The 27,931-nt window shown below is 49.4% G+C and overlaps 1 protein-coding gene across 2 annotated transcripts; it reads right to left on the bottom strand.

Annotated features, from left to right (window-relative positions):
- STK35 (serine/threonine kinase 35) lies at nucleotides 1-27,931 on the bottom strand. 2 transcript variants are annotated; one of them, XR_014025918.1, is made up of 4 exons: nucleotides 27,252-27,931; nucleotides 14,529-15,277; nucleotides 7,390-7,505; nucleotides 105-136 (listed from the first exon to the last, which is right to left on the bottom strand). XR_014025918.1 is itself a non-coding variant. In XM_081323802.1 (3 exons), the coding sequence occupies exons 1-2, from the start codon at nucleotides 27,718-27,720 to the stop codon at nucleotides 14,565-14,567; spliced, it is 1,182 nt and encodes a 393-aa protein (XP_081179928.1). In that variant the 5' UTR covers nucleotides 27,721-27,931; the 3' UTR covers nucleotides 1-136; nucleotides 14,529-14,564. The 2 variants fall into 2 exon arrangements, 1 of the variants encoding a protein (XP_081179928.1); XM_081323802.1 differs by lacking the exon at nucleotides 7,390-7,505 and having other exon boundaries at nucleotides 1-136.

The raw sequence follows: 27,931 nt of genomic DNA, 5'->3' as shown, positions 1-27,931 counted from the left end.
ATGCCCTTCTTGAACGTCCGGGGGTTTCCAGAGGAGTCTCAAAGCTTCACGTTATCGGAGAACTTGGCGTCCGTGTCAAGACTCTTCTCAGTTTGCATGTTCGTCGGGGAGACTCGAGGTGTCCCTGTAAAAAATCCTGCAGGAAAAAAGAAAGAAAAGAAGGAGATTATTGGAGCTCTCAAATTTATCTATTTTAAATAATTTATGCTGGAGATCGGTTAAACAAAGGATTTTGGAGAAACTGCGCACTGAAGCGCCTAAACCTGGCTGATTCTTAAATGCCAGTGGAGAAGCACACTCGGTTTTCTGAAATTCCTTGAGATGGGTGGTTCCTTGGTGCTCTCTGAGCTGGGTGGCTTTCTTGCCGATGTTTCAAGAGCCAACTAGGTAACATCATCAGTGCTAGAAGGGAGTCGGGTTTGTGGAGAGGAGGAGGAGGAGGAGGACTGTGGGGTCCTTGGTATTCTCTAAGCTTGGTTGTTTTCTTGCAGACATTTCATTACCCAACTAGGTAACATCATCAGTGCTAGAAGGGAGGAGGAGGAGGAGGAGGAGGAGGAGGAGGAGGAGGAGGAGGAAGACGACTGTGGGGTCCTTGGTATTCTCTATAAGATGGAGGGTTTGTTGTCACTGTGAGTTGGGGGTGGGGGCACGAAGGGAGGCTCAGCCAATCTCAATGTATACATGGGTCATTCATTCATTCATGACCCAACTAAGTAACATCATCAATGCTAAAAGGGACTGTGGGTTGGGAGGAGGAGGAGGAGGAGGAGGAGGAGGAGGAGGAGGAGGAGGAAGAGGAAGATTGTGGGGTCCTTGGTGATCTCTGAGCTTGGTTGTTTTCTTGCAGACATTTCATGACCCAACTAGGTAACATCATCAGTGCTAGAAGGGAGGAGGAGGAGGAAGAGGAGGAGGAAGACGACTGTGGGGTCCTTGGTATTCTCTATAAGATGGAGGGTTTGTTGTCACTGTGAGTTTGGGGTGGGGGCACGAAGGGAGGCTCAGCCAATCTCAATGTATACATGGTTGTACTTTGACAATAAAGGTTCACTCATTCATTCATGACCCAACTAAGTAACATCATCAATGCTAAAAGGGACTGTGGGTTGGGAGGAGGAGGAGGAGGAGGAGGAGGAGGAGGAGGAGGAGGAGGAAGATTGTGGGGTCCTTGGTGCTCTCTAAGCTTGGTGGTTTCCTTGCAGACATTTCATGACCCAACTAGGTAACATCATCAGTGCTAGAAGGGGGGAGGAGGAGGAGGGGGAGGAGGAGGAGGAGGAGGAGGAAGACGACTGTGGGGTCCTTGGTATTCTCTATAAGATGGAGGGTTTGTTGTCACTGTGAGTTGGGGGTGGGGGCACGAAGGGAGGCTCAGCCAATCTCAATGTATACATGGTTGTACTTTGACAATAAAGGTTCACTCATTCATTCATGACCCAACTAAGTAACATCATCAATGCTAAAAGGGACGGTGGGTTGGGAGGAGGAGGAGGAGGAGGAGGAGGAGGAGGAAGAGGAAGATTGTGGGGTCCTTGGTGCTCTCTAAGCTTGGTGGTTTCCTTGCAGACATTTCATGACCCAACTAGGTAACATCATCAGTGCTAGAAGGGAGGAGGAGGAGGAAGACGACTGTGGGGTCCTTGGTATTCTCTATAAGATGGAGGGTTTGTTGTCACTGTGAGTTTGGGGTGGGGGCACGAAGGGAGGCTCAGCCAATCTCAATGTATACATGGTTGTACTTTGACAATAAAGGTTCACTCATTCATTCATGACCCAACTAAGTAACATCATCAATGCTAAAAGGGACGGTGGGTTGGGAGGAGGAGGAGGAGGAGGAGGAGGAGGAGGAGGGCGAGGAAGATTGTGGGGTCCTTGGTGCTCTCTGAGCTTGGTTGTTTTCTTGCAGACGTTTCATTGCCAAACTAGGTAACATCGTCAGTGCTACAAGGGAGTGGGTTTTGCTCTCTGTTATATACAAGCAGCAATCAACATCCAGACAAGCAGAGATTAATACTGGGCCAGCCATCGAAAAGTAAAGAACCCAACCAAGGAACTACCAACTCAGACAAACAAGCAAACTGTACTCAACGCCCCAATCAAGGAACTGCCAAGAATATTCCCACCCGCCCACCATGACAGGGCAAGCCCCTAGTAGGCAAAGAAAGCGAACCCCGAAGTTTGCAGAATTCTTACCAAGATTTCATACGCTGGGAACACGCAAGGAAACATGTGTTCTTGGTATAGTTTCCTTCAATTAACATTTGACACCTCATGGTTCGGCACCGAATAAGTGGACACTTGTAAGCATCATATTCATTTCCATAAAGGTAAAGGTTCCCCCGCACTTGCGTGCTAGTCGTTTCCGACTCTAGGGGCCGGTGCTCATCTCCGTTCCAAAGCCGAAGAGCCAGCGCTTGTCCGAGGACGTCTCCGTGGTCATGTGGCCGGCATGACTAGACGCCAAAGGCGCACGGAACGCCGTTACCTTCCCACCGGAGTGGTCCCTATTTTTCTACTTGCATTTTTTACATGCTTTCGAACTGCTAGGTTGGCAGAAGCTGGGACGAGTAACAGGCGCTCACATTTACATTTACATATTCATATTTACATTTTCATATTCAAGTGTAATTGTTTATTGTCTGAGATGGTATAGCTTCTCCTGCTCGAGCGGGGAGGCTGGACTAGAAGACCTCCAAGGTCCCTTCCAGCTCTATTCTCTTCTCTTCCACATTTTCTATTCTATTCTCTTCTATTCCATATTTTCTTTTCTATTCTATTCTATTCTGTTCCATATTTTCTACTTTATTCTAGTCTATTCTCTTCTATTCCATATTTTTCTTTTTTATTCTCTTCTATTCCATATTTTCTACTCTATTCTAATCTATTCTCTTCTATTCCATATTTTCTCTTCTCTTCTCTTCTCTTCTCTTCTCTTCTCTTCTCTTCTCTTCTCTTCTCTATCCTATCCCATCCCATTCCATTCTGCATTCTGTTCCATTCCATTCCATTCTATTCTCTCTCGGCGCCTTGAACTTTAAAGGGAACTGACTCCAGCTTAATTCACAAGACCTGTCCGGTTTGCTTTGCGGATTGGACTTGGACCATCACTGCCGTGGCACCAGCTGGTAATTTCCTAATTATCCTGTTTCGACACTGTCGCATTGCAGAGAAAGTAGCTACTGGTCCTCTAGACCAGAGAGTCACTTCCCTTTACGAGGGCCAAAGCAATTATTTGATCACCCGGCAGCCCAAACGCTGACTTCTCAACACGGCAGACGCGGTTTTTCAAGGGCATCAATGCCTTTGAAGCAGAGAAGACTCCGCAGAAGGCCGAGGACAGCCAAGCAAACAAACGGATGGGTCACGAAATAAATACAACCCAGATTTCTCACTCAAGAATCCGATCACTAGGCTAAAACGGTCTGGGAATCCGCACAAGTCTCTCTCTCTCTCTCCATTGAGGCTGGCTTTCTCGATTTTAAATTTTCCAATCCAGCGTTGGTAGCAACAGAAGAGAGTATCTGTAGCTCAGGGTTGAACTGTGGGGGTCCCTGATGCTCTCTGAGCTGGGTGGTTTTCTTGCAGATGTTTCATCACCCAGCTAGGGAACGTCATCAGTGCTAGAAGGGAGTATGGCTTGTGGAGAGGAGGAGGAGGAGGAGGAGGAGGAGGAGGAGGAGGAAGAGTGCTGGGCCCTTGGGGCTCTCTGAGCTGGGTGGTTTTCTTGCAGATGTTTCATCACCCAGCTAGGGAACGTCATCAGTGCTAGAAGGGAGGGGGTTTTATGGAGAGGAGGAGGAGGAGGAGGAGGAGGAGGAGGAGGAGGAGGAGGAGGAGGAGGAGGAGGAGGAGTGCCGGGCTCTTGGGGGTCTCTGAGCTGGGTGGTTTTCTTGCAGAGATTTCATTACCGAACTAGGTAGCGTCATCAGTGCTAGAAGGGAGTATGGCCTGTGGAGGAGAGGAGGAGGAGGAGGAGGAGGAGGAGGAGGAGGAGGAGGAGGAGGAAGAGTGCCGGGCCCTTGGGGCTCTCTGAGCTGGGTGGTTTTCTTGCAGAGATTTCATTACCGAACTAGGTAGCGTCATCAGTGCTAGAAGGGAGTATGGCTTGTGGAGAGGAGGAGGAGGAGGAGGAGGAGGAGGAGGAGGAGGAGGAAGAGTGCCGGGCCCTTGGGGCTCTCTGAGCTGGGTGGTTTTCTTGCAGAGATTTCATTACCGAACTAGGTAGCGTCATCAGTGCTAGAAGGGAGTATGGCTTGTGGAGAGGAGGAGGAGGAGGAAGAGTGCCGGGTCCTTGGGGCTCTCTGAGCTGGGTGGTTTTCTTGAAGACGTTTCACGACCCAAACTAGGTAACAACATCCGTGCTGGAAGGGATTGGGGTTTGTGGAAGAAGAGGAGGAGGAGGAGGAGGAGGAAGAGGAGGATGAGGAGGAGCTACAATGTCACTGGAAAAAGTGATCTAAGACCGTGTTTCACACGTACAACCATTGCAGCACCCCCAGGGTCACTTCAACAAAATTCGGATGCTTGACCAACGACTCACATTCATGACGGTCGCAGTGTCCCAGGGTCGTGCGATTTCCCACCCCACCCCTTTTGCGACCTTCCGACAGGCAAAATCAATGGGGGAAGGCGGATTCACTTAACAACCCTGTTAACTAATTTAACAGCTCCGGCGGTTCACTCAACAACCGCCTCGCTTAGCAAGGGAAAGTGGTTGGGCTTCACCGTGGTCGTTAGCCGAGGACTGCCTTGCATGCATTTGACAGCCAGGCCTGGAGGAGCGAGACGCGTCAAAGTCCATGACATCATCGGGAACTCACCAAGTTTGCGCCTCCTAATTGACCCGGGTCACGAGGGGAAACCGAGATTGAGCTGGCTTTCAGCTTCTAGCATCCAAACTCAGTCAGCAAGTTTCTTGGGACGATCCTCCTCCACCCCCCCACCCCCCCCCAGTGGGAAGCCCAATTAGTCTGCCGAAGAAAACAATGGCTGAAAATACGCGATAATTAGAACTGGGTTTTCTAGTGCTCCAATTTGCTGGCTGGGTTTGGCCAGAGAGTTTCTGAAATGGGACCTACGGGACTGTCAAATTTGGTCCCTGAGGAGGGGAGGATTCTGCTGAGGCCGCCGCAATTAGCATCACTTCAAAGCAGAGCAGGGCCAACTATTTTACAGAGTCTGCTAGAGCAAGATAAACCAATAATAATAATAATAATAATAATAATAATAATAATAATAATAATAATAATAATAATAATAATAATAATAATAATAATAATAATAATAATAATAATAATAATAATAATAATAATAATAAGAAGAAGAAGAAGAAGAAGAAGAAGAAGAAGAAGAAGAAGAAGAAGAAGAAGAAGAAGAAGTTGTTGTTGGAAGGGACCTTGGAGGTCATCTAGTCCAACCCTCTGCTCAGGCAGGAAACCCTACACCCTTTCAGACAAATGGCTGTCCAGTCTCTTCTTAAAAACTTCCAGTGTTGGAGCATTCACAGCTTCTGGAGGCAGGTTGTTCCACTGGTTAATTGTTCTGACTGTCAGGAAGTTTCTCCTTAGTTCCAGGTTGCTTCTCTCCTTGATTAGTTTCCATCCGTCGCTTCTTGTCCTGCCTTCGGGCGCTTTGGAGAATAGCTTGACTCCCTCTTCTTTGGGGCAGCCCCTGAGATATTGGAACACTGCTATAATGTCCCCCCTCGTCCTTCTCTTCGTTAAACTAGACATCCCCAATTCCAGCAACCGTTCCTTATATGTTTTAGCCTCTGGTCCCCTGATCATCTTTGTTGCTCTTCTCTGGACTCTTTCCAGTGCAACTACAGGAGACAAGCTATTCCATTAATTGTTCTTATCAGGAAGTTTCTCCTTAGTTCTAGTTCTCTCCTTGGTGAGTTTCCATCCGTTGCTTCTTGACCTGCCTTCGGGCGCTTTGGAGAAGAGCTTGACTTCCTCTTCTTTGGGGCAGCCCCTGAGATATTGGCAGGCTGCTATCATGTCACCCCTGGTCCTTGTTTTCATGGAACTAGACATACCAAAGACATTTAAAGGCTTATAGTGGAGAGACAGCAGAGAACATAGAATAACGGAGCTGGAAGGGACCTTGGAGGTCGTCTAGCCCAACCCCCTACTCAAGCAGGGGACCCTATACCAGGGCTTTTCAACCTTGGCCCTTGGATGACTTGTGGACTTCAACTCCCAGAATTCCTCAGCCAGGCACGCGTGCCTGGCTGAGGAATTCTGGGAGTTGAAGTCCACAAGTCATCCAAGGGCCAAGGTTGAAGACCCCTGCCCTATCCCATTTCAGACAAGTGGCTGTCCAGCCTCTTCTTATAAATCTCCCGGGATGGAGCACCCACAACTTCTGCCATCTTCAATAACCCAGAAGCTCCTGTTCACGTCTGCTTCATTAGAAAACTGGGGTGGCTTTTTGTTGTTGTTGTTGTTGTTGTTGGTTTGATGAATTTACCGCGCGTGTCCTCAGATGCAACGGAGAAGCTGGACTGGGCTGGCGATTCAATACGGGACGAGAAAAGGGTGGGGGAGGACAAGACGGTGGCGGGCGAGGACTTTGAACGTCGTAGCAAATTTCGAACCTCTCATCGATTAGCAACTCTTCGCGTCCCAGCGCCAGAAAACCTGGAGAGCTCAACCGCGGTCTTAAGTCGAGGACCGCCTGGAAAATACAGAGGGGGGGGGCAAACCCCGACGGTAAGCCAGGCAGGCCAGCTGGCTCTTCAAGGGACCCTGTGACGGTAAAAGAACCGGCTTCCCACGAGTTCAAAAGAAAGTGAACGCCGCTGCCGTACTTTTAACAGACCGGCAACCCAGCCTGTGTAAACAAGGCAGTCTTCTTGCTCGGAAGCACGCAAGGGGTCAGCCAGTGTGTGTGTGTGTGTGTATTTCTCTCACACACACCCCTTTCTGTTATATAAGGAGTAGCCCTCTTTCGCTTTTCGGGAGAAGACCCATTCCTGACTCAGCTCGTGACCAAGGGGGGGGGGGAATAGGGGCAGAGGGCCAAGCCAGCCCCCCCCACCTCCCAAAACAAACAGACAAAGGGTAGCTATGTTCCTGGCCTTTTGTGTTTACTGGACTTGCATTGAAGCATCCTGAATTCTGAAAGATTTTCCCCAGAGGGCACGGGTTGGTTATGCAACCCTGCACCATCGTGTTATGGGTGCGTGAATGATCGCGACTGGCAGACGAAGAGCGTTTGAAAAGTTGGGTGGGGAGAGCAGGCTCAGGAAAAAAAAAAAAAAAAAAAGAGAGAGAGAGAGAGAGAGAGAGAGAGAGAGAGAGAGAGAGAGAGAGAGAGAGAGAGAGAGAGAGAGAGAAAGAGAAAGAGAAAGAAAGAATTAAAAAAAAAGAGATTGAAGGCTACATCAATGCTCCTAAAGGACCGGGGAGGAAGAAAAGCATTCCTTTGCAGCTTTGATGTCCTTATAAACAAGTCAGGCCACGGAGCGCTCATTACATAATCCATAATCATCTCTGCGCCTAGGAGGAAAAAAGCAGATGTCTACGAAAAGTGGGGGTGGGGGTGGAAAGGTCTGGACAGGTAACTCTTTAAAAAAGGAACAGTTATGTCCTGGGGATGCAAAACTTCGTTTTTATTTTTATTTTTTCAAACTGGGATTAGTCCAAAGCACGTGGCATCTCTTTTAAAAAAAAAAAAAGACAGGGAATGAGAAGGGAAATGCTGGAGGTGCTTGGATTATGAAAGGGCAAGAGAAACTGGGTATGGCCAGTCTAGAGAAAAGAAGGACTGGGGTGACATAATAGCAGTATCTGAGGGGCTACCCCAAAGAAGAGGGAGTCAAGCTATTCTCCAAAGCACCTGAAAGCAGGACAAGAAGCAACGGATGGAAACTCATCAAGGAGAGAAGCAACCTAGAACTAAGGAGAAACTTCCTGACAGTCAGAACAATTAACCAGTGGAACTACCTGCCTCCAGAAGCTGCGAATGCTCCAACACTGGACGTTTTTAAGAAGAGACTGGACAGCCATTTCTCTGAAATGGTGTATAGCAGACATGTCAAACACAAGGCCCGGGGGCCGGATCCGACCCGCAAAGTGGTTTCGTGTGGCCCCCGAAGCCATCCTGGAAACAGTGAGGGAACGGCCCCCACTTCCATGGCCCTGGCCCAGAGACCCTCCTCCTGGCAGAGACCCTCAGACCTGTCCCACTCCTGCCCAGGCCCCCATAGGCACCCTTGATGCCAACGATGTAGAGCTGGCCACGCCCACCCAGTAGGCCATACGCACTCTAGCCACGCCCACCCAGTAGGCCACGCCCACCCTGGCCATACCCACCCGGCCCCCTGAGGGCAACCGCAATGCTGATGCGGCCCTCAATGAAATTGAGTTTGACACCCCTGGTGTATAGGCTTTCCTGCTTTAGAAGAGGGTTGGACTAGAAGACCTCCGAGGCCCCTCCCGACTCTGCTATTCCGTTCTGTACAACTGCCAAACACGGACACTTACTAGGGACACAAAAATGAAACTTGGGTCACCACAGAAGTGAGACCAGAAAGGAAACAGACGTTGCGGGTGCTTCCTCAAAGGAGATTTTTAAGAAAAGACCGGACAGCCATATGTCTGAAATGGTATAGAACAGGGGTCCCCAACCCTCGGTCTGTGGACCGGTACCGGTCCGTGGCGTGCCAGCAACCGGTCCGCACAAACAAGCAAAGCCCCCTCCGCGGGATGCGGGTAGCACTCAAAACCACGCACCCTTCGGTCCGCGGAAAAACCTCTCTCCACGGAACCGGTCCCCGGTGCTCAAAAGGTCGGGGACCTCTGGTATGGAGTTTCTTCTGCCTGAGCAGGGGGTTGGACTAGATGACCTGCAAGATCCCTTCCAGCCCAAAAGGTCGGGGACCTCTGGTATGGAGTTTCTTCTGCCTGAGCAGGGGGTTGGACTAGATGACCTGCAAGGTCTCCTTACTTTATGATACACACTTACAATGCTGCATCCCGGGAGGTTTTTAAAGAAGAGATTGGACAACTATCTGTCTGAAAAGGGTATATAGGGCAGGGGACCCCAACCTGTGCACCCCCAGCTTGCTGGGCCGACCGGGGCGTGCTCACCCCCACTCGCGCGGCGAAAACAAGACACAGCACGGCAAAAAAAATAAAATAAAAAATGGGGCGGTGCTAGCGAGTGTCCCGGAGGCCGCTAGCACTGCCGTTTGCATCGCGCATGCTCGTGGGCCCCGTTTGTGTGTGCACGCGCACGCACGTGCGTAAAGTGTTTCAATCTTCTTTTCCCTCCGGTCCACCAACCGAGAAAGGTTGGAGACTCTGGTGGCCCTTGGAACTCACGGCCTCTTGCTTTCTGACCTGGTGCCTTAAATTACTGGACCATACTGGCTCTCTATTTAGGGCAGGGGGGGGTCTTCAAACTTGGCCAATTCAAGGCTTGTGGACTTCAACTCCCAGAATCCCTCAGCCAGGCACACATGCCTGGCTGAGGGATTCTGGGAGTTGAAGTCCACAAGCCTTGAATTGGCCAAGTTTGAAGACCCCGGTGTCTCTTCAAGAACGTAGGGCAGCATTTAATATGTTTTCACCCTAGAAGACAAAGGCCTTAGCGAGACAGGTTCAGCTTACAAAAGGTAGTAAAGGTAGCCCTCCTCAACTGTTTCGTTGAGCCCGTGGCAGGCAACCCAACGTCCTTTCGCTTCAAGGAAATGACACGGATTTCCTCTCAATGGCCCTCGGCTCCTGACCTTCTGCCTCTTAAAATATACCCATATTTGCATTTCACAATATTAACTAATTCCTTTTTTTAAAAAAAAAATCCTGACTTTTTTTCCCCTTTGACTTCTTCCTTCTGTTTTCTCCGGAAGCACCGTTCTGTCAGGTGGGGTTGGGCTGAGAGAATGATTGGCCCAAAGTCATCCAACTGGCTTTCATGCCTAAGGCGGGACTAGAACTCTCCGTCTCCCGGTGATTGGCACAAAGTCACCCAGCCGCTTTCATTCCTAAGGTGAGACTGGAACCCACCGTCTCCTGGTGATAGGCGTCAAGTCACCCAGGCACAACTAAAACTCAGCATCTATTGATGATTGGCCTAAAGCTGCTTTTGTGCCTAAAGCGAAACTAGAATTCAGTCTCCCGGTTTCTAGCCTGGCACCTTCACCACGACACCCAACTGGTTCTATTGTCAAATTTCAGCCAAGCAATCCGACATCCTTTTCTGAATTCTTCCTCTTCTTCGTTCTAGCACAGGGGTGGACAGCCGAGCGCAGGGGTCTTCAAACTTGGCAACTTTTAAGACTTGCGGACTTCAACTCCCAGAATTCCACAAGTCTTAAAAAGTTGCCAAGGTTGAAGACCCCTGGCCTAGTGGGTAATATTTATTTATTTTATTTTATTTATTTAGATTTATATACCGCCCTTTCCCGAAGGACTCAGGGCGGTTTACAGGGCATTTAAAAGAAAATCAATACAAACGTTAAAACAAATTAAAAAAGATGAAATAAAACCCTGAGAAAAATAAAAAACCCAGTTAAAATTAAAAAATATGCTAAACCCCCCCGCCCCCCACCCCTTTTAGTGAATAAAACCCTTCAGACTGCTCTGTAGGAAAGCATCTGTTTTCATGCTCCTTTCTTCACATTTGGAATCCAAACGCAAAATGCACTTTTTAAGGGCACCCACCGTTCCCTTCAAAGCAGCAGGGCAGGAAAACACACACACACACACACACACACACACACAAAGGAAGATGTCTCAAAACGGTTGTTCCTGACGGTCAATTTTGCAAGCGCGCACCGCCTCCAAAAGAGAAGAATTCCCCTTAGCCACCCAGGCTCAAATTTAGTTAGCACAACACGGAAGGGCTTGCCTAACAGGCAATTATTTAAAATTGCAGAGCCTGGTTAGCGGTCCCCCCCCCCACCATTGGCTTCTGCGGTGATCCACAAACACAACCCAAGGAAGACAACGGGCTGACGGGAGAGTGCGACAGGCCGCACCGGGGAGTATGTGTTGTGCTACTTCAGAGCCCGCAAAAGCGCCCGGAACCGTTGTTCGTGACACAGTGATGTTTGGAAAGCATCTCGCTATGCCAGGAATGTCTCTAGAGAGAAAAGCCTCTGCGTGTCTGGATGTTGTTTGCTGGCTTTGCTTGAAGTCAAAAGGAAAAACACACACACACACACACAAACACACACACAGGCTGAATTTGGCGTGTGAGCAGTGGGTGAGGCCAATCGCGGCCGGCCTCACGACTCTGCCGGCCGGCCACGCTCCGTCAACCACGGCAAGGCGTGGACTACAATCCCCAGCACGCTCCCCAGCCAGCGTCTTCAAATTTTGCTCAGGTTGCGCCAACGCTGGCCGGGAGGAGCTACGGCCAGTCCTCGTTCTGCAACCAATTCGTTCAGTGACCGAGGTTGCAACGGCAGCGCAAAAAAAGCGACAGCCGCTTAAGAACAGGGGTCAAAAAGGTAAAACTTGGCTGGGCCCCGATTCGTGTAACAGCCACCTTGCTTAACAACAAGTGTTGTGGTCGTAAATTGGGGAGCGTCCCCCTTCCCACCTGCAGCTTAAGAGCAAGACCCACCCTGCCTTTGAAAAGAGAGGAAAAGTTCCAGAAAGTTCTTCACCTGGGCCAAGACCCTTAAATTCATAGAGGTAGTAGTAGTAAAGACCTAACTTGGCTTCCAAACAATAGGTCAGTCTTTTTCTGGTATCTTCTTTTACAGCAGGGGGATCCAACCATGGGCAGCTTGAAGAACCTGTGGACTTCAGCTCCCAGAATTCCCTAGCCAGCGTGGCTGGCTAGGGAATTCTGGGAGCTGAAGTCCACAAGGTCTTAAGAGTTGCCACGGCTGGGTACCCCTGCTTTAGGGCCACTCGATCAAACAATTTAAAACCTCCTTAACCAACTGGGATATCCCAACAGACTGAGCAGAGTTTAAAAACGGATTTTCCTACAAAATCGCCGTTGGAAAAGCTTTTAGAAAGTGCTGTCTAAAAGTAAGTACTGTATACATTTACATGGAAGGACATCCCAGCTAAGCGACCCTCCATTTCCCCCCCCACCAAAATAAAACATGAAGGAAAAAAAATGTGGCCGCTTGTAGGTAAGCCAATCCTCAAAATTTTCACGTTTTGATTTTCAAAATAGTTTTGAAAATTAAAATATATGAAAAGGGTGTGTGTGTGTGTGTGTGTGTGTGTGTGTGTTGGCTTACCTACAAAGTGGCACCACGGTATTCTGGTGAAAAGGTCAAGGGTCAGTTTGTCTGCAAAGAGGCTTACCCGCCAAAGTATATGCATATATGCAGTCAGCCAGGGGATCTTCAAACGTGGCCCTTTTAGGACTTGTGGACTTCAACTCCCAGAATTCCTCAGCCGGGCACGCTGGCTGAGGAATTCTGGGAGTTGAAGTCCACGAGTCCTAAAAGGGCCAAGTTTGAAGACCCCTGTATTACAGTATCTAGCTATAATCTTCACACCTCATATTTACCTAGCCGTAAACCAGATTAACCAAATGGCTGTCTTCATGCAACCCAGGGGTCTTCAAACTTGGCCTTTTTATGATCTGTGGACTTCAACTCCCAGAATTCCTCAGCGGGGCACGCTGGCTGAGGAATTCTGGGAGTTGAAGTCCACGAGTCCCAAAAGGGCCAAGTTTGAATGAAGAAGCCCCTGCAGTAAGCATATGCAGCTTGCTACATTCACATCTTCGTTATCCACCAAGGTAATCAATTAAATTACAATTGAGTCACAGGCTACCTACTTTTGTATAGTCTTCAATTCACAACCACTCATTTAGCAAGCATTCAAAGTTACAACGGCACTTAAAATTGACTTACAAGTGGTCCTCTCAGTTACAACTGTCGCAACACCCCCCCCCCCCGTGATCATCTGATCAACATTTGGGAGTTTGGCAACCGGCACGATTCATGACAGTTGCAGCATCCTGGGATCATGTGATCGCTATTAGCGACCCACCCAGCTGGTTTCCGACAAGGGGAGTCAATAAGGGGAAGCCAGATCCCTAACAAGAAAAGATCATAAAGGATCAGGTGCGACTCACTTAACAACGCAACAGACATTCTGGACGTAGGCCGAGGACTACCTGTATATGCTGGAGTTCACAGCACAGGTAGTCCTCAACTTGCAGACACAATTAAGCCCAAAATTTACACCGAGACATTTGTTAAGTGAGTTTTTGCCACACGTTACCACCTTCCTTGCCACGGTCGTTAAGTGAATCACTGCAGTTGATAAGCTAGTAATAAGTTAAATGAATCCGGCTTCCCCGTTGACTTTGCTTGCCAACATTATCATCATCATCATCATCATCGAGTTGGAAGGGACCCTGGAGGTCTTCTAGTCCAACCCCCTGCTCAGACAGGAAACCCTATACCACAGGTCTGCAACCCGCGGCTCTGGAGCCACATACAGCTCTTTCAGCCGTCTCTTGCAGCTCCCGGTCCTCTGCCACGTGCAGTTCCCCCCCAAAAAAAAGTGGGACAAAAAAGTTCAACCAATCAATTCAAATATGCAGGGTAGGTGCATATCTCGCCTTGGCTCCACTCTTCAGTCAAACCCTGTTCTACACATGTGCACACATTTTTTGCGGCTCCCAGTTTTTCCTTTTGTGAGGAAATCTGTTCCGAGTGGCTCTTTCACTGTTTCAGGTTGCTGACCCCTGCCCTATACCATTTCAGACAAGTGGCTGTCCAGTCTCTTCCTAAAAGCTTCCAGTGTTGGAGCATTCACCGCTTCTGGAGGCAGGTTGTTCCCCTGGTTAATTGTTCTAACAGTCAAGAAATTTCTCCTTAGTTCTATGTCTGTACCAGTGATTTTAACTAAATTAACTCAGTAACAGAGTTGGAAGGGACCTTGGAGGTCTTCTAGTCCAACCCCCTGCTCAGGCAAGAGATCCTATGCCATTTCAGACAGGTAGTTATATAGTCCTTTCTTATTATAGACTATAATTATAAATTATTACTGTACATTCCCTGTCAACAAAAGTGCGCATAGCCAAGGCTATGGTCTTCCCAGTTGCAATGTACGGCAGTGAAAGTTGGACCATAAGAAAGGCCGAGCGCCAAAGAATTGAGGCCTTTGAACTACGGTGCTGGAGAAGACTCCTGCGAGTCCCTTGGACTGCAAGGCGATCAAACCGGTCGGTCCTAGAAGAGATCAACCCCGACTGCTCTTTAGAAGGCCAGATCCTGAAGCTAAAACTCAAATACTTTGGCCACCTAATGAGAAGGAAGGACTCACTGGAGAAGAGCCTCATGCTGGGAAAGATGGAGGGCAAGAGAAGAAGGGGACGACAGAGAATGAGGTGGCTGGATGGAGTCACTGAAGCAGTAGGCGTGAGCTTAAATGGACTCCAGAAGATGGTGGAGGACAGGAAGGCCTGGAGGAATGTCGTCCGTGGGGTCACGATGGGTCGGACACGACTTCGCAACTAACAACAACAACTGTACATTCTTATTATAAATTATACGCCTGGCGACCAGGGTAGAGGAACGGAAGCAAACTTACCCTGTTTTCAGAGCCCACCAACACTTTGACCTGAGTTTAAGCAGCACAAGTAACCTGGTCCATCCTGGATTCCAGCTCAAAGGCATCCGGTCGGTCCTGGGGATTAGCAGCCAACATGTCTTTCAGGAGCTGCTTGATCCCTTCAGACATGGAAGTCCTGCGTTTCTGAGGAATGTGCAACACCATCCTTGGGTTTTCCAGCAAGGCTTCCCCGACCGGTACAATCTCGGTCCCCTGCTTGACGTAAGTCCCCAAGAGTTCTTTCTTGGTCTCGGCATCGATAAAGGTGATCCGCTCGATCATGGCCCAGATAATGATGCCCAGCGCAAAGATGTCCGCCTTGGCTGTGTAGTGTCCCTCCCACACTTCGGGAGCCATGTAGAAGTCCGAGCCGCAAGCCGAGGACAGCCAGTACTTGTTCACATTCACATGGTTGTCGTCGTTCCCGCCCTCCTTGCCTCGGGCGGTCAAGCCCGCGCACACCTTGCTGAGCCCAAAATCGGCCACTTTGAGAACCGGCGCTCCGGACTGCTCCGTGATCAGGATATTGTCCGGCTTCAGGTCTCTGTGCACGATGTGGTTTTTGTGCAGGAAAGCAATGGCGCTGGTCAGCTGGAGCATGAAACTCTTGTTGGTGGCCGGGTCGGGCCGGCGGGAGAGTATGTACTGGTTCAGGTCTCCCCCTTCGCAGTACTCCATGACGAACCACAGGTAACAAGGCTCCTCGGCGTAGCCCAGAATCCTCTCACCTGGTGGAGGGAGAAAAAAGCAGGAGGAATAAGGACTGGGTTGGACAAAACGGAGTGGCTCGGACTCAATTAGAACAGATTGAAACAATTCATTTAGGCCAGGGGTAGGCAACCTTGGCTCTTTTATGACTCGTGGACTTCAACTCCCAGAATTCCTGAGCCAACATGGCTGGCTTAGGAATTCTGGGAGTTGAAGTCTACAAGTCATGAAGGGGCCAAAGTTTCTCCCATGCTGGCTGAGGAATTCTGGGAATTGAAGGGGCCATAGTTCCCCCACGCTGGCTGAGGAATTCTGGGAACTGAAGTCCCCAAGTCACGAAGGGTCCACAGTTCCCCCATGCTGGCTCAGGAATTCTGGGAGCTGAAGTCCACGAGTCATGAGGGGGCCAGAGTTCCCCCATGCTGGCTCAGGAATTCTGAGTCCACAAGTCATAAAAGGACCAAGGTTGCCTACCCCTGATTTAGGCAGTTTGGCTTCATACAGCTGAAGGCACTTGAATACCGGCAGTCTTTGACTTATGACCACAACTGAGCCGAAGGTTTATGTCGCTAAGTGAATTCCGCTCCATTTTACGGCATTTCTTGCCAGTTATTGGCACGTGCACTTAGCAACCGCGTTAGTAACTTAACAACTGCACTGAAGCACAACAATTGTCAAAAGTTAGTAATACGGTTGTTAAGCCAATCTGCCTTCCCCGTTGATTTTGCTTGTCAGAAGTTTGCAAATGGTGATCACATGACACCCACACCGGGACACTGCAACCGTCATAAATATAAATCAGTTGCTAAGCGTCTGAATTTTGATCATATGATCGTGGAGCTGCTGCAACGGTTATGACTGTTGAAAAACTGTCATAAATAATTTTTCCCGTTGTAACTTTGAACGCTCACTGAATGAATTATTGTAAGTCGAGGACTACCTGTCGTGTTTCTCAACCTTGGCAACATGAAGATGTGTGGACTTCGACTCCCAGAATTCAATTCTGGCTGGCTGGCTAGGGAATTGAATTCTGGGAGTTGGAGTCCACACATCTTCCTTCAAGTTGCCAAGGCTGAGACCGCCCTGCCCTGGAATCTAGACAACTTAAAAAAAGCGTCTTGCTCAGAACTGGGTACAGGGCTCCAGATGGCACAAATAAAGAGAATAAAATAAAGCAATTACTTCCTGGCATCCTTCTAAAATCTTACTTGTGCCTTTTGCAGACATGGCATGCTGCTGAGTGCACACGAGGTTTCAGAATGCCTGTTCGCACATCCCTTTTACCTGCACTGAGAAATCATTATGCTGGTTTAAGCACAGGATTGACTTTTTTTTCTTTCTTTCTTTCTTTCTCCGGCTTTGATGTAATTTTGCCAGTCTACTTTATATGAGCCTGAGAGGCTTACAAGATAATCTCCCAAACAGAATGAGGCACAGATAGCTAAATGTTGCGCGCACGCGCACGCAGACACACACAAACCTATCCAGGTTTTGTTTTTATTGTTTTCGCAATAAAGGAGAGTGAGAAGTGCTGGTTATTTGCACAAACATGTCTGTCACCATGACTATTACTATGGTAATTGAAGGTCCTGTCAAAATTTGGCTTGGCTTCCCCATCAACAAAGAAAAAACATGTTGAAAACTGAAAACGTAATCATCACGATGGGTGCGACGTACAAGCCTGAAGGATCAAAGGACTTGATCTCACATAAAGCTTCTTCTCATCCTACTTCCCCTCTAATCTTTGCTGGTAGACAAAGGCAGGGGAGGAAAGGCAGGGTCAAACTATAAAAATTCTATGGCTGCATTCAAAAAAAAGAAAGGACTTTGGCCGTGTTGAAAGAAAAATCCTCATCAGGGTCCAGTCCAAGCCGGGAATACACAAAATGGAGACTGCTTTAGAAAGAAGGTTGTAGTTTATTGAAGAGCAGAACCAGACAGGAAAAAGTGACCACATGGAGCTGGGTTTTTTATACCTTCTTGAGCTTTTGTTTGGAGTTGTTCCTGTGCCGTGAACTTTAACCTGAGTCTGAGTCAGACTTTCTGGTATCCTGATGGTGGTGGGTTAATCCTATTATGTCCCAAAGGTCATATCCTGCTTCCCTAGGGATGTGGCTGATGACTATGTCCTGTGTTGGATTTTTTTGGGGGTGTGAGGGTTTGTTGATTCTAGGGATCTTTGTCTTTCTAATCCAGGGGTCTTCAAACGTGGCCCTTTTATGACTTGTGGACTTCAACTCCCAGAATTCCTCAGCCAGCATGCCTGGCTGAGGAATTCTGGGAGTTGAAGTCCACAAGTCATAAAAGGGCCAAGTTTGAAGACCCCTGTTCTAATCCCATCAGCTCTAAGCTTCCTGGCTCTAGTTTTTTCTGACAGGATTATCACATCTGCATTTCTACAGGAAGACGGGGGTTTCTGCCCGGGGCAGAGAGACTTGGGGTGTGTGTGTGTGTGGTTTCTGCCTTTAAGGTTCTTTGGGGAAATATAATATTCTGCCTTTTAATATTCCCCAAAATATTTCTTTCTCTGGGGGTGGGGCTGTGCTGTCCTCCCACAGCAGTCAGAAGTTACAAGCTATGTTAATTCATGAAATCCTCAAGATTAAATAATGAGTAAAGCGTGTTCTGCTGTAATAACCCTGCTTTTTTGTTTGCCATGAGGACGAGGAAGAGTGCTTCAAGATTGTTTTGGTGTTTTTTTTCAGAGCACGAAAGAGAAATATTGTACCAGTAATCCTAGACTTACGAGAAGAACGGAGCCCAAAATTTCTGCTGTTAAGCGAGACATTTGTTAAGTGAATTTTATCCCATTTTACGATCTTTCTTGCCACAGTTGTTAAGTGAATCCCTGCAGTTGTTAAGTTGGTAACATGGTTGTTAAGTGGATCTGGCTTCCCCATTGACTTTGCTTGTCAGAAGGTCGCAAAAGGGGATCACCTGATCCCGGGACACTGCAACCGTCATAAATAAGTGTCTGAATTTTGCCCAGTGTCTGAATTTTGGTCATGTGACCATGGAGATGCTGCAATGGTCCTAAGTGTGAAAAATGGTCATAAGTCACATCAGGGGTCTTCAAACCTGGCCCTTTTATGACTTGTGGACTTCAACTCCCAGAATTCCTCAGCCAGGATGCTTTAAGACAGGGGTCTTCAAACTTGGCCCTTTTATGACTTGTGGACTTCAACTCCCAGAATTCCTCAGCCAGTGCATGCTGGCTGAGGAATTCTGGGAGTTGAAGTCCACAAGTCATGAGAGGGCCAGGTTTGAGGACCCCTGAGTCACATTTTTTAATGGCGTTGTAACTTTGAATGGTCACTAAATGAATTGCTGTAAGTCGAGGGCTACCTGTACTCAAGAGAAAAATTCGCACAGCTAACCATCTCTTCCAAAGACTACAGGTAGTCCTCGACTTATAACAGTTCATTTAGCAACCATTTGAAGTTACAACGGCACTGGAAAGTGACAGTATCCCCTGTGGTCATGTGATCAAAATCCAGACATTTGGCAACCGGTTCATATTGACGATGTTTGCAGGGGTGTCCCAGGGTCATGTGATCCCCTTTTGCGACTTCCTGACAAGCAAAGTCAATGGAGGAAGCCAGATTCACTTAACAACCGCGTTACTTGACTTCACAATGGCAGAGTGTCACTTAGCAACTGAGGCAAGGTAGGTATTAAAAGAGAGCCAAACTCACTTAACAACTGTTTTACTTAGCAACACAAATTTGGGGGGGGGTGTCCCTTGCAGTCGTACGTCGAGGACTACGGGTAGTTCCCCCCCCCCACAAATCCTGACTTTTCAAAGAAAGAAGCAGCTATGCCAATTTTTATTCCAGCTTCAGCAAGGCCTATCTCTCTCTCTCTCTCTATATATATATATATGTATATCTATATAGATATATAGATATAGATATATATGGACCTCAGACTGCAGGTGATTTATAAGAGATGGCGTTAGGAGGCAGATGTTTTATTGCTCTTAGCCACTTAACTATTTCTTTCTATAACTCAATACCAGCAGGTTTTTGCAGGTTTGAACCTGTACGAAATAAAGAGTTTAGGCAAATTTGACAGATGGTTAACTGGTGCTACCATATGGGCCCTGCCGTATGTAAATAACCAGAAGAGAACAATGCTAGTTTTTAACCGACTAAATCAGGGGTCTTTGAACTTGGCAACTTTTAAGAGTTGTTGGACTTCAACTCCCAGAATTCCTCAGCCAGCATAACTAAAACTCCTCGTCTATCGGCCTAAAGCTCCTTTCGTGCCTAAGGCGAAACTAGAATTCAGGCTCCTGGTTTCTAGCCTGGCACCTTCACCACGACACGCAACTGGTTCTATTGCCAAATTTCGGCCACGCAAGCCGACATCTTTTCTGAATTCTTCATTCTAGCACAAGGGTGGACAGCCAAGCGCAGGGGTCTTCAAACTTGACAACTTTAGGACTTGTGGACTTCAAGGCCCAGAATTCCTCAAGTCAGCCCTCAAGGCTGGCTGAGGAATTCTGGGAGTTGAAGTCCACAAGTCTTAAAGTTGCCAAGTTTGAAGACCCACTGAACTAAATCTTACTCCGATTGCCTTGAGTTATAACCATTCGTTTGAAGTTATAACAGCACAGAGAAAAGTGAGTTGTGACTGTTTTTCACAACTGTGACAGTTGCAGAAATCCCCCTCCCCCACAGTCGCCTGGTCAAAATTCAGTTGCAGAACCACGTCACTTTTTTCCAGCGCCGTTCTAACTTGGAATGGTCCCTAAATGAACTGCTGCCCTTGACTTACAACCATTCATTTAGCGGCCGTTCCAAGTAACAACGGCACTGGGAAAAAGTTGACTAATGACCGTTTTCCACACTTATAATCTCTGTAGCCTCTCCGGGGTCAAAATCCAGACGCTTGGCAACGGGTTCATACTTAGGACCATTGTGGTTTTTCCCCAAGGTCACGTGATCACCGTTTACACCCTTCTGACAAGCAAAATGAAAGCCTTGGTGGAGCAGTGGGCTAATGCCTCCTTAAGTAACACCAGCTGCCTGCAATTAGTGCAGGTTCGAGTCCCACCAGGCTCAAGGTTGACTCAGCCTTCCATCCTTCCGAGGTAGGTAAAACGAGGACCCAGATTGTTGGGGGAAATTAAGCTGACTTTGTAATAATGCCGCTTGGGGTGTGTGTGTGAAAGCCCTAATAAGCAGGCATATACATAGAATGAAGGCTACTGCTAAGCTTGTAAGCCGCCCTGAGTCTTCGGAGAAGGGCGGGATAGAAATGGAATTAAAATAAATAAATAAAATAAATAAAATCAACGGGGGAGGCCAGATGCAGGTAACAACCAGGTGACCAACTTATCAACAGCAGTGATTCACTTAAGAAGTGTGGCGAGAAAGGCCGTCAAATGGGGGAAAAGTCAGTTAACAAACGCCTCGCTTAACAAGAGAAATTTTGGGCCCGATTGTGGTTGTAAGTTGAGGACTACCTGTACCTATATCATAGCCATAAGCATAACAAATTAAAAAGAAGTTTAAGCAGATTTCCTCTCTCCCCCCACCTCTTGAAATGTACTGTTATAGATAACTAATAGCTAGCAGGGAAAATTGGTATGTGCTGTGAAAATTCTGGCAATTGTAGCCCAACACAATTATAGAGGGCTAATTTATACACTAGAATATCCATCCAATGTAGAGAGACTCCCCAAAGGTTATTTTTTACGTAACGAGGCTCCAATGGGTATAAGGCTCCCATGGGTATATGGTACCACGTGTATCCCTTGTTACGTAAAAATAGCCTTCCTGGAATAAAAATGGGAATCCTTCCAAGTAAATGTGCTTAGAAGTACAGATTTCATTTGTGTCACAGAGGCTTTCCTTTAATCCACAGCTGGCTTTCACCTTCGAAACCTTTTTGACAGTTCTGCTTTTTGTTTGGGCTCTTTGGCTGGTCACCGGATCGAGTAAGCCGCGACTTTATTTGATTTTGCCTATTGTTAACAGGTGGATTAAGGGGTGAAACTCTTATTTTTGTTGGCTGAGTGAAGGCGTTGTCACGACAGTGGTAAGAAGTCACTTTCTGGGAGGATAGGAAAAGTTCGTTTTATACGGGTTTTTCCCCCCCCCTCGCATTCCCCTCCCAGCTTGTATAATCTTTTTCATCGTTCTACTCCACGCTTGCAGTAAAACTGCTTTTAAAAACGTGCGGCAAAATCCGTCGATTAAATTCGTTTGACAACAAAGGGATCTGCAAAAAAAACCTCCCCCCACACCCTTTTTCTAGACCAGCTGGACCGTGTAGTATTAATTCCACTCGGTGACCACTTATTCTGTGTTGACCGGCCGTGTTATGCCCAAGAGATTACACCCAGCCATTAGCCACATGACAGATGATATAACTAGAACCACAAAAGACTGCTGATGCCCGACAAATGAACGAGGCACAAGGCTCGCTGCCCATCTGCCTGCTCTTGCATGTTCCCCTAGCTCAGGGCTAGGCAACCTTGGCTCTTTTAGGACTCGTGGACTTCAACTCCCAGAATTCCTGAGCCAGCCATGCTGAGGGGAAAGGGAGAGGTTTCCAAGCTGAGCCATGCTGGCTCAGGAATTCTGAGAGTTGAAGTCCATGAGTCATAAAAGAGCCAAGGTTGCCTAGGCCGCTTTATGACTCGTGGACTTCAACTCCCAGAATTCCTGAGCCAGCCATGCTGAGGGGAAAGGGAGAGGTTTCCAAGCTGAGGCATGCTGGCTTAGGAATTCTGGGAGTTGAAGTCCACCAGTCATAAAAGAGCCAAGGTGGCCTACCCTTGCCCTAGCTCAGGGGTAGGCAACCTCGGCTCTTTTATGACTCATGGACTTCAACTCCCAGAATTCCTCAGCCAGCCATGCTGAGGGGAAAGGGAGAGGTTTCCAAGCTGAGGCATGCTGGCTTAGGAATTCTGGGAGTTGAAGTCCACCAGTCATAAAAGAGCCAAGGTGGCCTACCCTTGCCCTAGCTCAGGGGTAGGCAACCTCGGCTCTTTTATGACTCATGGACTTCAACTCCCAGAATTCCTGAGTCAGCTATGCTGACTCAGGAATTCTGGGAGTTGAAGTCCATGAGTCATAAAAGAGCCGAGGTTGCCTACCCTGGCCCTAGCTGAACCACATCTGCAGCAGGGCTGGCTGAAACGTGAAAAAAAAAAGGGGGGGGGGGTCTGGCTCATTTATAACAAGCCACTTCTACTTAAAAACACACTGCGTGACCGATGACGTGCGTGATGCCCAGCCCACACACCTGGTTATGCAGCGACCGGGCACGCTGCACAGCCATGTGGTTTCCTCTCCGCTCCCCCCCCCCGCCCAATTCTCAATTAAACAGTAAGGTTCACTTGAGTCTACTAGGATGCCTTGTTCAAACCAGATTTATACGAAATATAGAAATAAAATATCGGGAGCCGGAGTCGGCTGGAAAACTGATTTACTGGAAGCCAGAGGAGAGCCTTGGCCTGCCCTTATTTGGCAAACTTATACAGGTAGCCCTCAACTTACAACGGAATAGTGGCAAAAAAGGTCACCGGTCGCTTATTTCAATGCCGTTGTAACTTTGAATGGTCAGTAAAAGAACCGTTGAGTCGAGGGTTACCTGGATTTAAAGAGGGCCGTCCAAGTTGCCAATAAAACCGCAGGGTCTTGAAATAATGAAAAAGGGGGAATCTTGATCCAAAGTCTTTCTACAGGTAGTCCTTGACTTACGGTCACGACTGAAGCCAGAATTTATGTTGCTAACTAAGCAAGGCAGTGAAAACGATTTTGGTCCCCGTTTTGCGGCCTTTCTGGCCAAAGCTGTTAAGCGAATCGCTGCAGTTGTTAAGCTAGTAACACACGGATGTCAAGTTGGGGACAAACTGTCGCACAGAAAGTCTGTCTGTGTGGACGCGAGAAGTCGAAAATGGTGTCATGACATAATCAATCAACATGATGGGGTCCTTGGGGCTCTCTGAGCTTGGTGGGTTTTCTTGCAGACGTTTCATTACCAAACTAGGTAACGTTATCAGTGCTACGTAAAGATTACACCGAGCGAACCAACGGTGGGACTCAACAACTTTCTATTTCTTTATCCAGAAGAGTCATTAGTGAGCATCCTAAGGTGTTTCTGGCTTGCAGGACTAGCTCAGGATCCAAAGACTTATTCTTCGGGTATTATCTAAGGCAGAGTTCCCCAACTTTTCCGGCTAGATGGCTGGAGGGGGGGGGGAGGAAGAAGGGATGGTTCTGTGGGAGGGGTAGGCACATGCATTGCTCGCGTAAGTGGGGCTGAGAGCACGTGTGACGCTTGCGCTAGGGAGGCCCCTTAGTGCCTGCGATGCTCGTGTGAATGGGGCCACAGGCGTCTGCAATGCTCACTTTGAGAGGAAGCAACTAAATTTCATTTGTAATGTGTGCCATTGTGCCCACAGGAAAAAATGACTGTCTGTCTAAGTGGGGCTGTGTGTGCACGCCAGCCAGCCAGCCACTCACATGGCCCGTTTGCGAATAGGCCACGGACTGGTAGTGGGCTATGGCCCAGAGGTTGGGGACCCCTGATCTAAGGATATTGTCTTAGCTCCTCACTACCTTTCGAAAATTACACTTTGAGGGCCACTTCATCCAGAGCCAACAAGAACTAATGTTGCATATACTGTGTGCACTAAAGATGCTACTTGTAAAGAGGCCCTATGTCAGACATGTCAAACACAAGGCCTGGGGTCTGGATGCGGCCCGCGAAGTGGTTTCATGCGGCCCACGAAGCCATCCTGGAAACAGTGAGGGAACGGCCCCCGCTGCCTTGGCCCTGGCCCAGAGACCTTCTGCCAGAGACCCCCAGATCTGTCCCACTCCTTCCCAGGCCCCCATAGACACCCTTGATGCCAACAATGTAGAGCTGGCCACGCCCACCCAGTAGGCCACGCCCACCCAGGCCATACTCACCCGGGCCCCTGAGGGCAACCGCAATGCTGATGCGGCCCTCAATGAAATTGAGTTTGACACCCCTGCCCTATGTTATCTATCGACCATGGCAGCTTGAAGATGCCAGAATGCCAGAATCCCCCAGCCAGCATAGCTGGCCTAGAAACTGGAAGATTTTGAGTTCTGCTTCAGTCAGCTGGAGGATTTTGGGTCAGTCCCCCTTTCTCAGCCCAACCCCCTCACAAGGAGCACTGCTGTGGGGATAAATGAGAAACAGGAGTACAGTATTGGTACATTCACTGCAGGGTGACAGTACTCTCTCTTCAGTTAATAATGGTTTAGGACTTACCCGCTTCTTCCAAGCGGCAAGATCCCCCTTGTAAACCCATCACTTCTACATGAGTTAGCTGTCTCTCACCAACCCCAACCCCCTCTTAAATTCCTCCACTTTAGCTAAGTTTGTTCCCTTGGCATCCTGAGAGAGAGAGAGCAAGTTTACTGGTTAAGATACCAGACTACGCACAGATCATGAGTTCGGGTCCTGTCTTAGGCATGAAGGCTGTCTCCCCCTCTATCTTTCAGCCCAACCCACCTCACAGGGCTGTTGTGGGGGAAAATAATTCACAGCGGGATGACAATACCATACCTCTCTCTGCAGTTAGCAATGCTTAAGGACTAGCCTGCTTCTTCCAAGCCCCCCTGCATCCATCCCTATTTCTGCATAGCTGGGGCATTTGTACACCTGTTTGCTGCCCCCTTCCCCCCCCCCAGTGTACCCCTCTAATTTAGCTTGGCTGCTGGGGCTTGGGTTCTTCCCTTACCTAGCTGGGTCATGAAAGGTCTGCAAGAGAACCACCAAGCTCAGAGAGCAAGATCCACAGTCCTCTTCCTCCTCCATACAACCCCACTCCCTTCTAGCACTGATGATACTAGTGGGTCTTGAAACGTTTGCAAGAGAAACCCCAAGCTCAGAGACCACCAAGGACCCACAGTTTCCCCCCCCCAACACCCCATTCCTTTCTAGCACTGATACTACTGCTAACATCCCGCTCAAAAATCCAAAATAAAACTCCAGGTTCATTCCATCTTACCCTTTACTGAATGCACTGATGTCGAAGCAAAACTAACTCCAATTCATAGAGGAGGGGGTCTTCAGACTTGGCCCTTTTATGACTTGTGGACTTCAACTCCCAGAATTCCTCAGCCAGGCAGGCTTCAGGCCGTCACGGTTTCGTTTCTCTGTCTAACCCACTTGAAAGTAACACCTCCCCCCTTACTCAAGTTGAAATGCAGAGGCACATAACTGCCAAAGTTTCATCTTTGACAGTTACCTAGTCGGGTCATGAAACGTCTGCAAGAGAACCACCAAGCTCAGACAGCCCCCAACGGACCCCACAGTCCCTTTCTTCCTCCTCTTCCTCCTTGCATACCCCACTCCCTTCTCGCACCGATGATGTTACCTAGTTGGGTCCTGAAATGTTTGCAAGAAAACCACCAAGCTCAGAGAGGACCATGGACCCCACAGTCCTCCTCCTCCTCCCTCCCTTTCAGCACTGATGATGTTACCTAGTTGGGTTATGAAACGTCTGCAAGAAAACCACCAAGCTCAGAGAGCAGGATCCACAGTCCTCTTCCTCCTCCATACAACCCCACTCCCTTCTAGCACTGATGATACTAGTGGGTCTTGAAACGTTTGCAAGAGAAACCCCAAGCTCAGAGACCACCAAGGACCCACAGTTTCCCCCCCCAACACCCCATTCCTTTCTAGCACTGATACTACTGCTAACATCCCGCTCAAAAATCCAAAATAAAACTCCAGGTTCATTCCATCTTACCCTTTACTGAATGCACTGATGTCGAAGCAAAACTAACTCCAATTCATAGAGGAGGGGTCTTCAGACTTGGCCCTTTTATGACTTGTGGACTTCAACTCCCAGGCTTCAGGCCGTCACGGTTTCGTTTCTCTGTCTAACCCACTTGAAAGTAACACCTCCCCCCTTACTCAAGTTGAAATGCAGAGGCACATAACTGCCAAAGTTTCATCTTTGACAGTTACCTAGTCGGGTCATGAAACGTCTGCAAGAGAACCACCAAGCTCAGACAGCCCCCAACGGACCCCACAGTCCCTTTCTTCCTCCTCTTCCTCCTTGCATACCCCACTCCCTTCTCGCACCGATGATGTTACCTAGTTGGGTCCTGAAATGTTTGCAAGAAAACCACCAAGCTCAGAGAGCACCAAGGACCCCACAGTCCTCCTCCTCCTCCCTTCTTACACTGATGATGTTACCTAGTTGGGTCATGAAACGTCTGCAAGAAAACCAGCAAGCTCAGAGGGGACCATGGACCCCACAGTCCTCCTCCTCCTCCCTCCCTTCTCGCACTGATGATGTTACCTAGTTGGGTCCTGAAACGTCTGCAAGAAAACCAGCAAGCTCAGAGGGGACCATGGACCCCACAGTCCTCCTCCTCCTCCCTCCCTTCTCGCACTGATGATGTTACCTAGTTGGGTCCTGAAACGTCTGCAAGAAAACCCACCAAGCTCAGAGAGCACCAAGGACCCCACAGTCCTATTCCTCCTTCCCCTCCCTCCAACCCCCCTCCCTTTTAGCAAGGACGATGTTAGGGTTAGAGCACCAAGGACCCCCCCCAGTCCCCCTCCCCCTCCCTCCAAGCCCCCCACCCTTCTAGCACTGATGCCGTTACCTAGTTAGCCTCCTGAAACGTCTGCAAACCCCCCCACCCCACCCCCAGCTCAGAGGAAACCCCCCCCCCCAAGGACCCCACAATCCTCCTCCTCCTGATGCTGTTCCTTAGCCGGCTCCCGAAGCGTCTGCAAGACAGCCCACCCCCCACCCCAGCTCAGAGAGAGACCCCCAGCCCCCCCCCAAGGACATCCCCAGCCCCACCCACCCTTCAACCCCCCCCTCTTCTTCCTCCTCCTCCTCCTCCATCTTCCCGGCCTCAGCCGCGGCCCTACCCAAGAAGGCGCCGTGCGGACGCCCCGACGCGTGTCCTCCCCCTCTCTGCTCGTGTGAGCGTGTCTGTGGGGGAGAAGCGTGTCCAGGAGAAACCCCCCCCCCCTCACCTTTCAGCGAGGTCTCGACCAGGCGGAGGTAGAGCGCGCTCTGCTTGTTGCCGTGGCTCATGCGCTGGCCGAGCCCGTCGCGCTGCAGGACGCACTCCTCGAAGCGCACCACGTTGGGGTGGTGGCGGCGGAGGCTGGTCAGGGCCCAGAACTCGGCCAGCGCCAGCTCGACGTTCTCCGGCGCGTCGCAACGCAGACGCTTGACGGCCAGCCGGGCGCCGCTCCGGCCCGACACCGCTTGGTAGACCACGCCGTAGGCCCCGCGCCCGATCTCCGAGACCAGGCGGTAGCGCGGCGGAAGGCAGGCCTTCTCCGACGGCGAGGCCTGGCTCGGCCGGCCTTCCATGGCGCCCCTCAGAAGCGGCGGCGGCGGCGACGACGGCGGGAGCCGCTCGCGTTCGGCGCGCCTCAGGCGCCGCTCGGGCGGCCTTTCTGTCCCTCGGCGGCCGCCGTCGCCGCCCGTTGCCATGGCAGCGCCGCGGCGGGGCCTAGTCGCCGCTGTTCCCTCTCCCGCCGCCGCCGCCGCCGCCTTTGTGGCCGACGTGGTCGGAGTCGCCGCGGGCGGGGAGTGCCCCTCTTCATCCCGCCCGCCCCGCCGGACCGGGGCTCGACGAAGGCTCACGTTCGCTGCTTTTCCGGCTCGCTCGCTTCCTCGTCCGTCCCCGGCTGCGGCAAGGCCG

This window comes from Vipera berus (genome assembly GCF_964194415.1).
Source record: "Vipera berus genome assembly, chromosome: 3".
NCBI classification, from domain to species: domain Eukaryota; kingdom Metazoa; phylum Chordata; class Lepidosauria; order Squamata; family Viperidae; genus Vipera; species Vipera berus.
This window is presented reverse-complemented; position numbering and strand designations above follow the sequence as displayed.

Coding starts and splice junctions, on each gene's coding strand:
- STK35 (XM_081323802.1), bottom strand. CDS start 27,720: ATGGCAACGGGCGGCGACGGCGGCCGCCGAGGGACAGAAAGGCCGCCC. Junction 15,278..27,251: donor GGTCGAGACCTCGCTGAAAG/GTGAGGGGGGGG, acceptor TCCCTCCACCAG/GTGAGAGGATTCTGGGCTAC.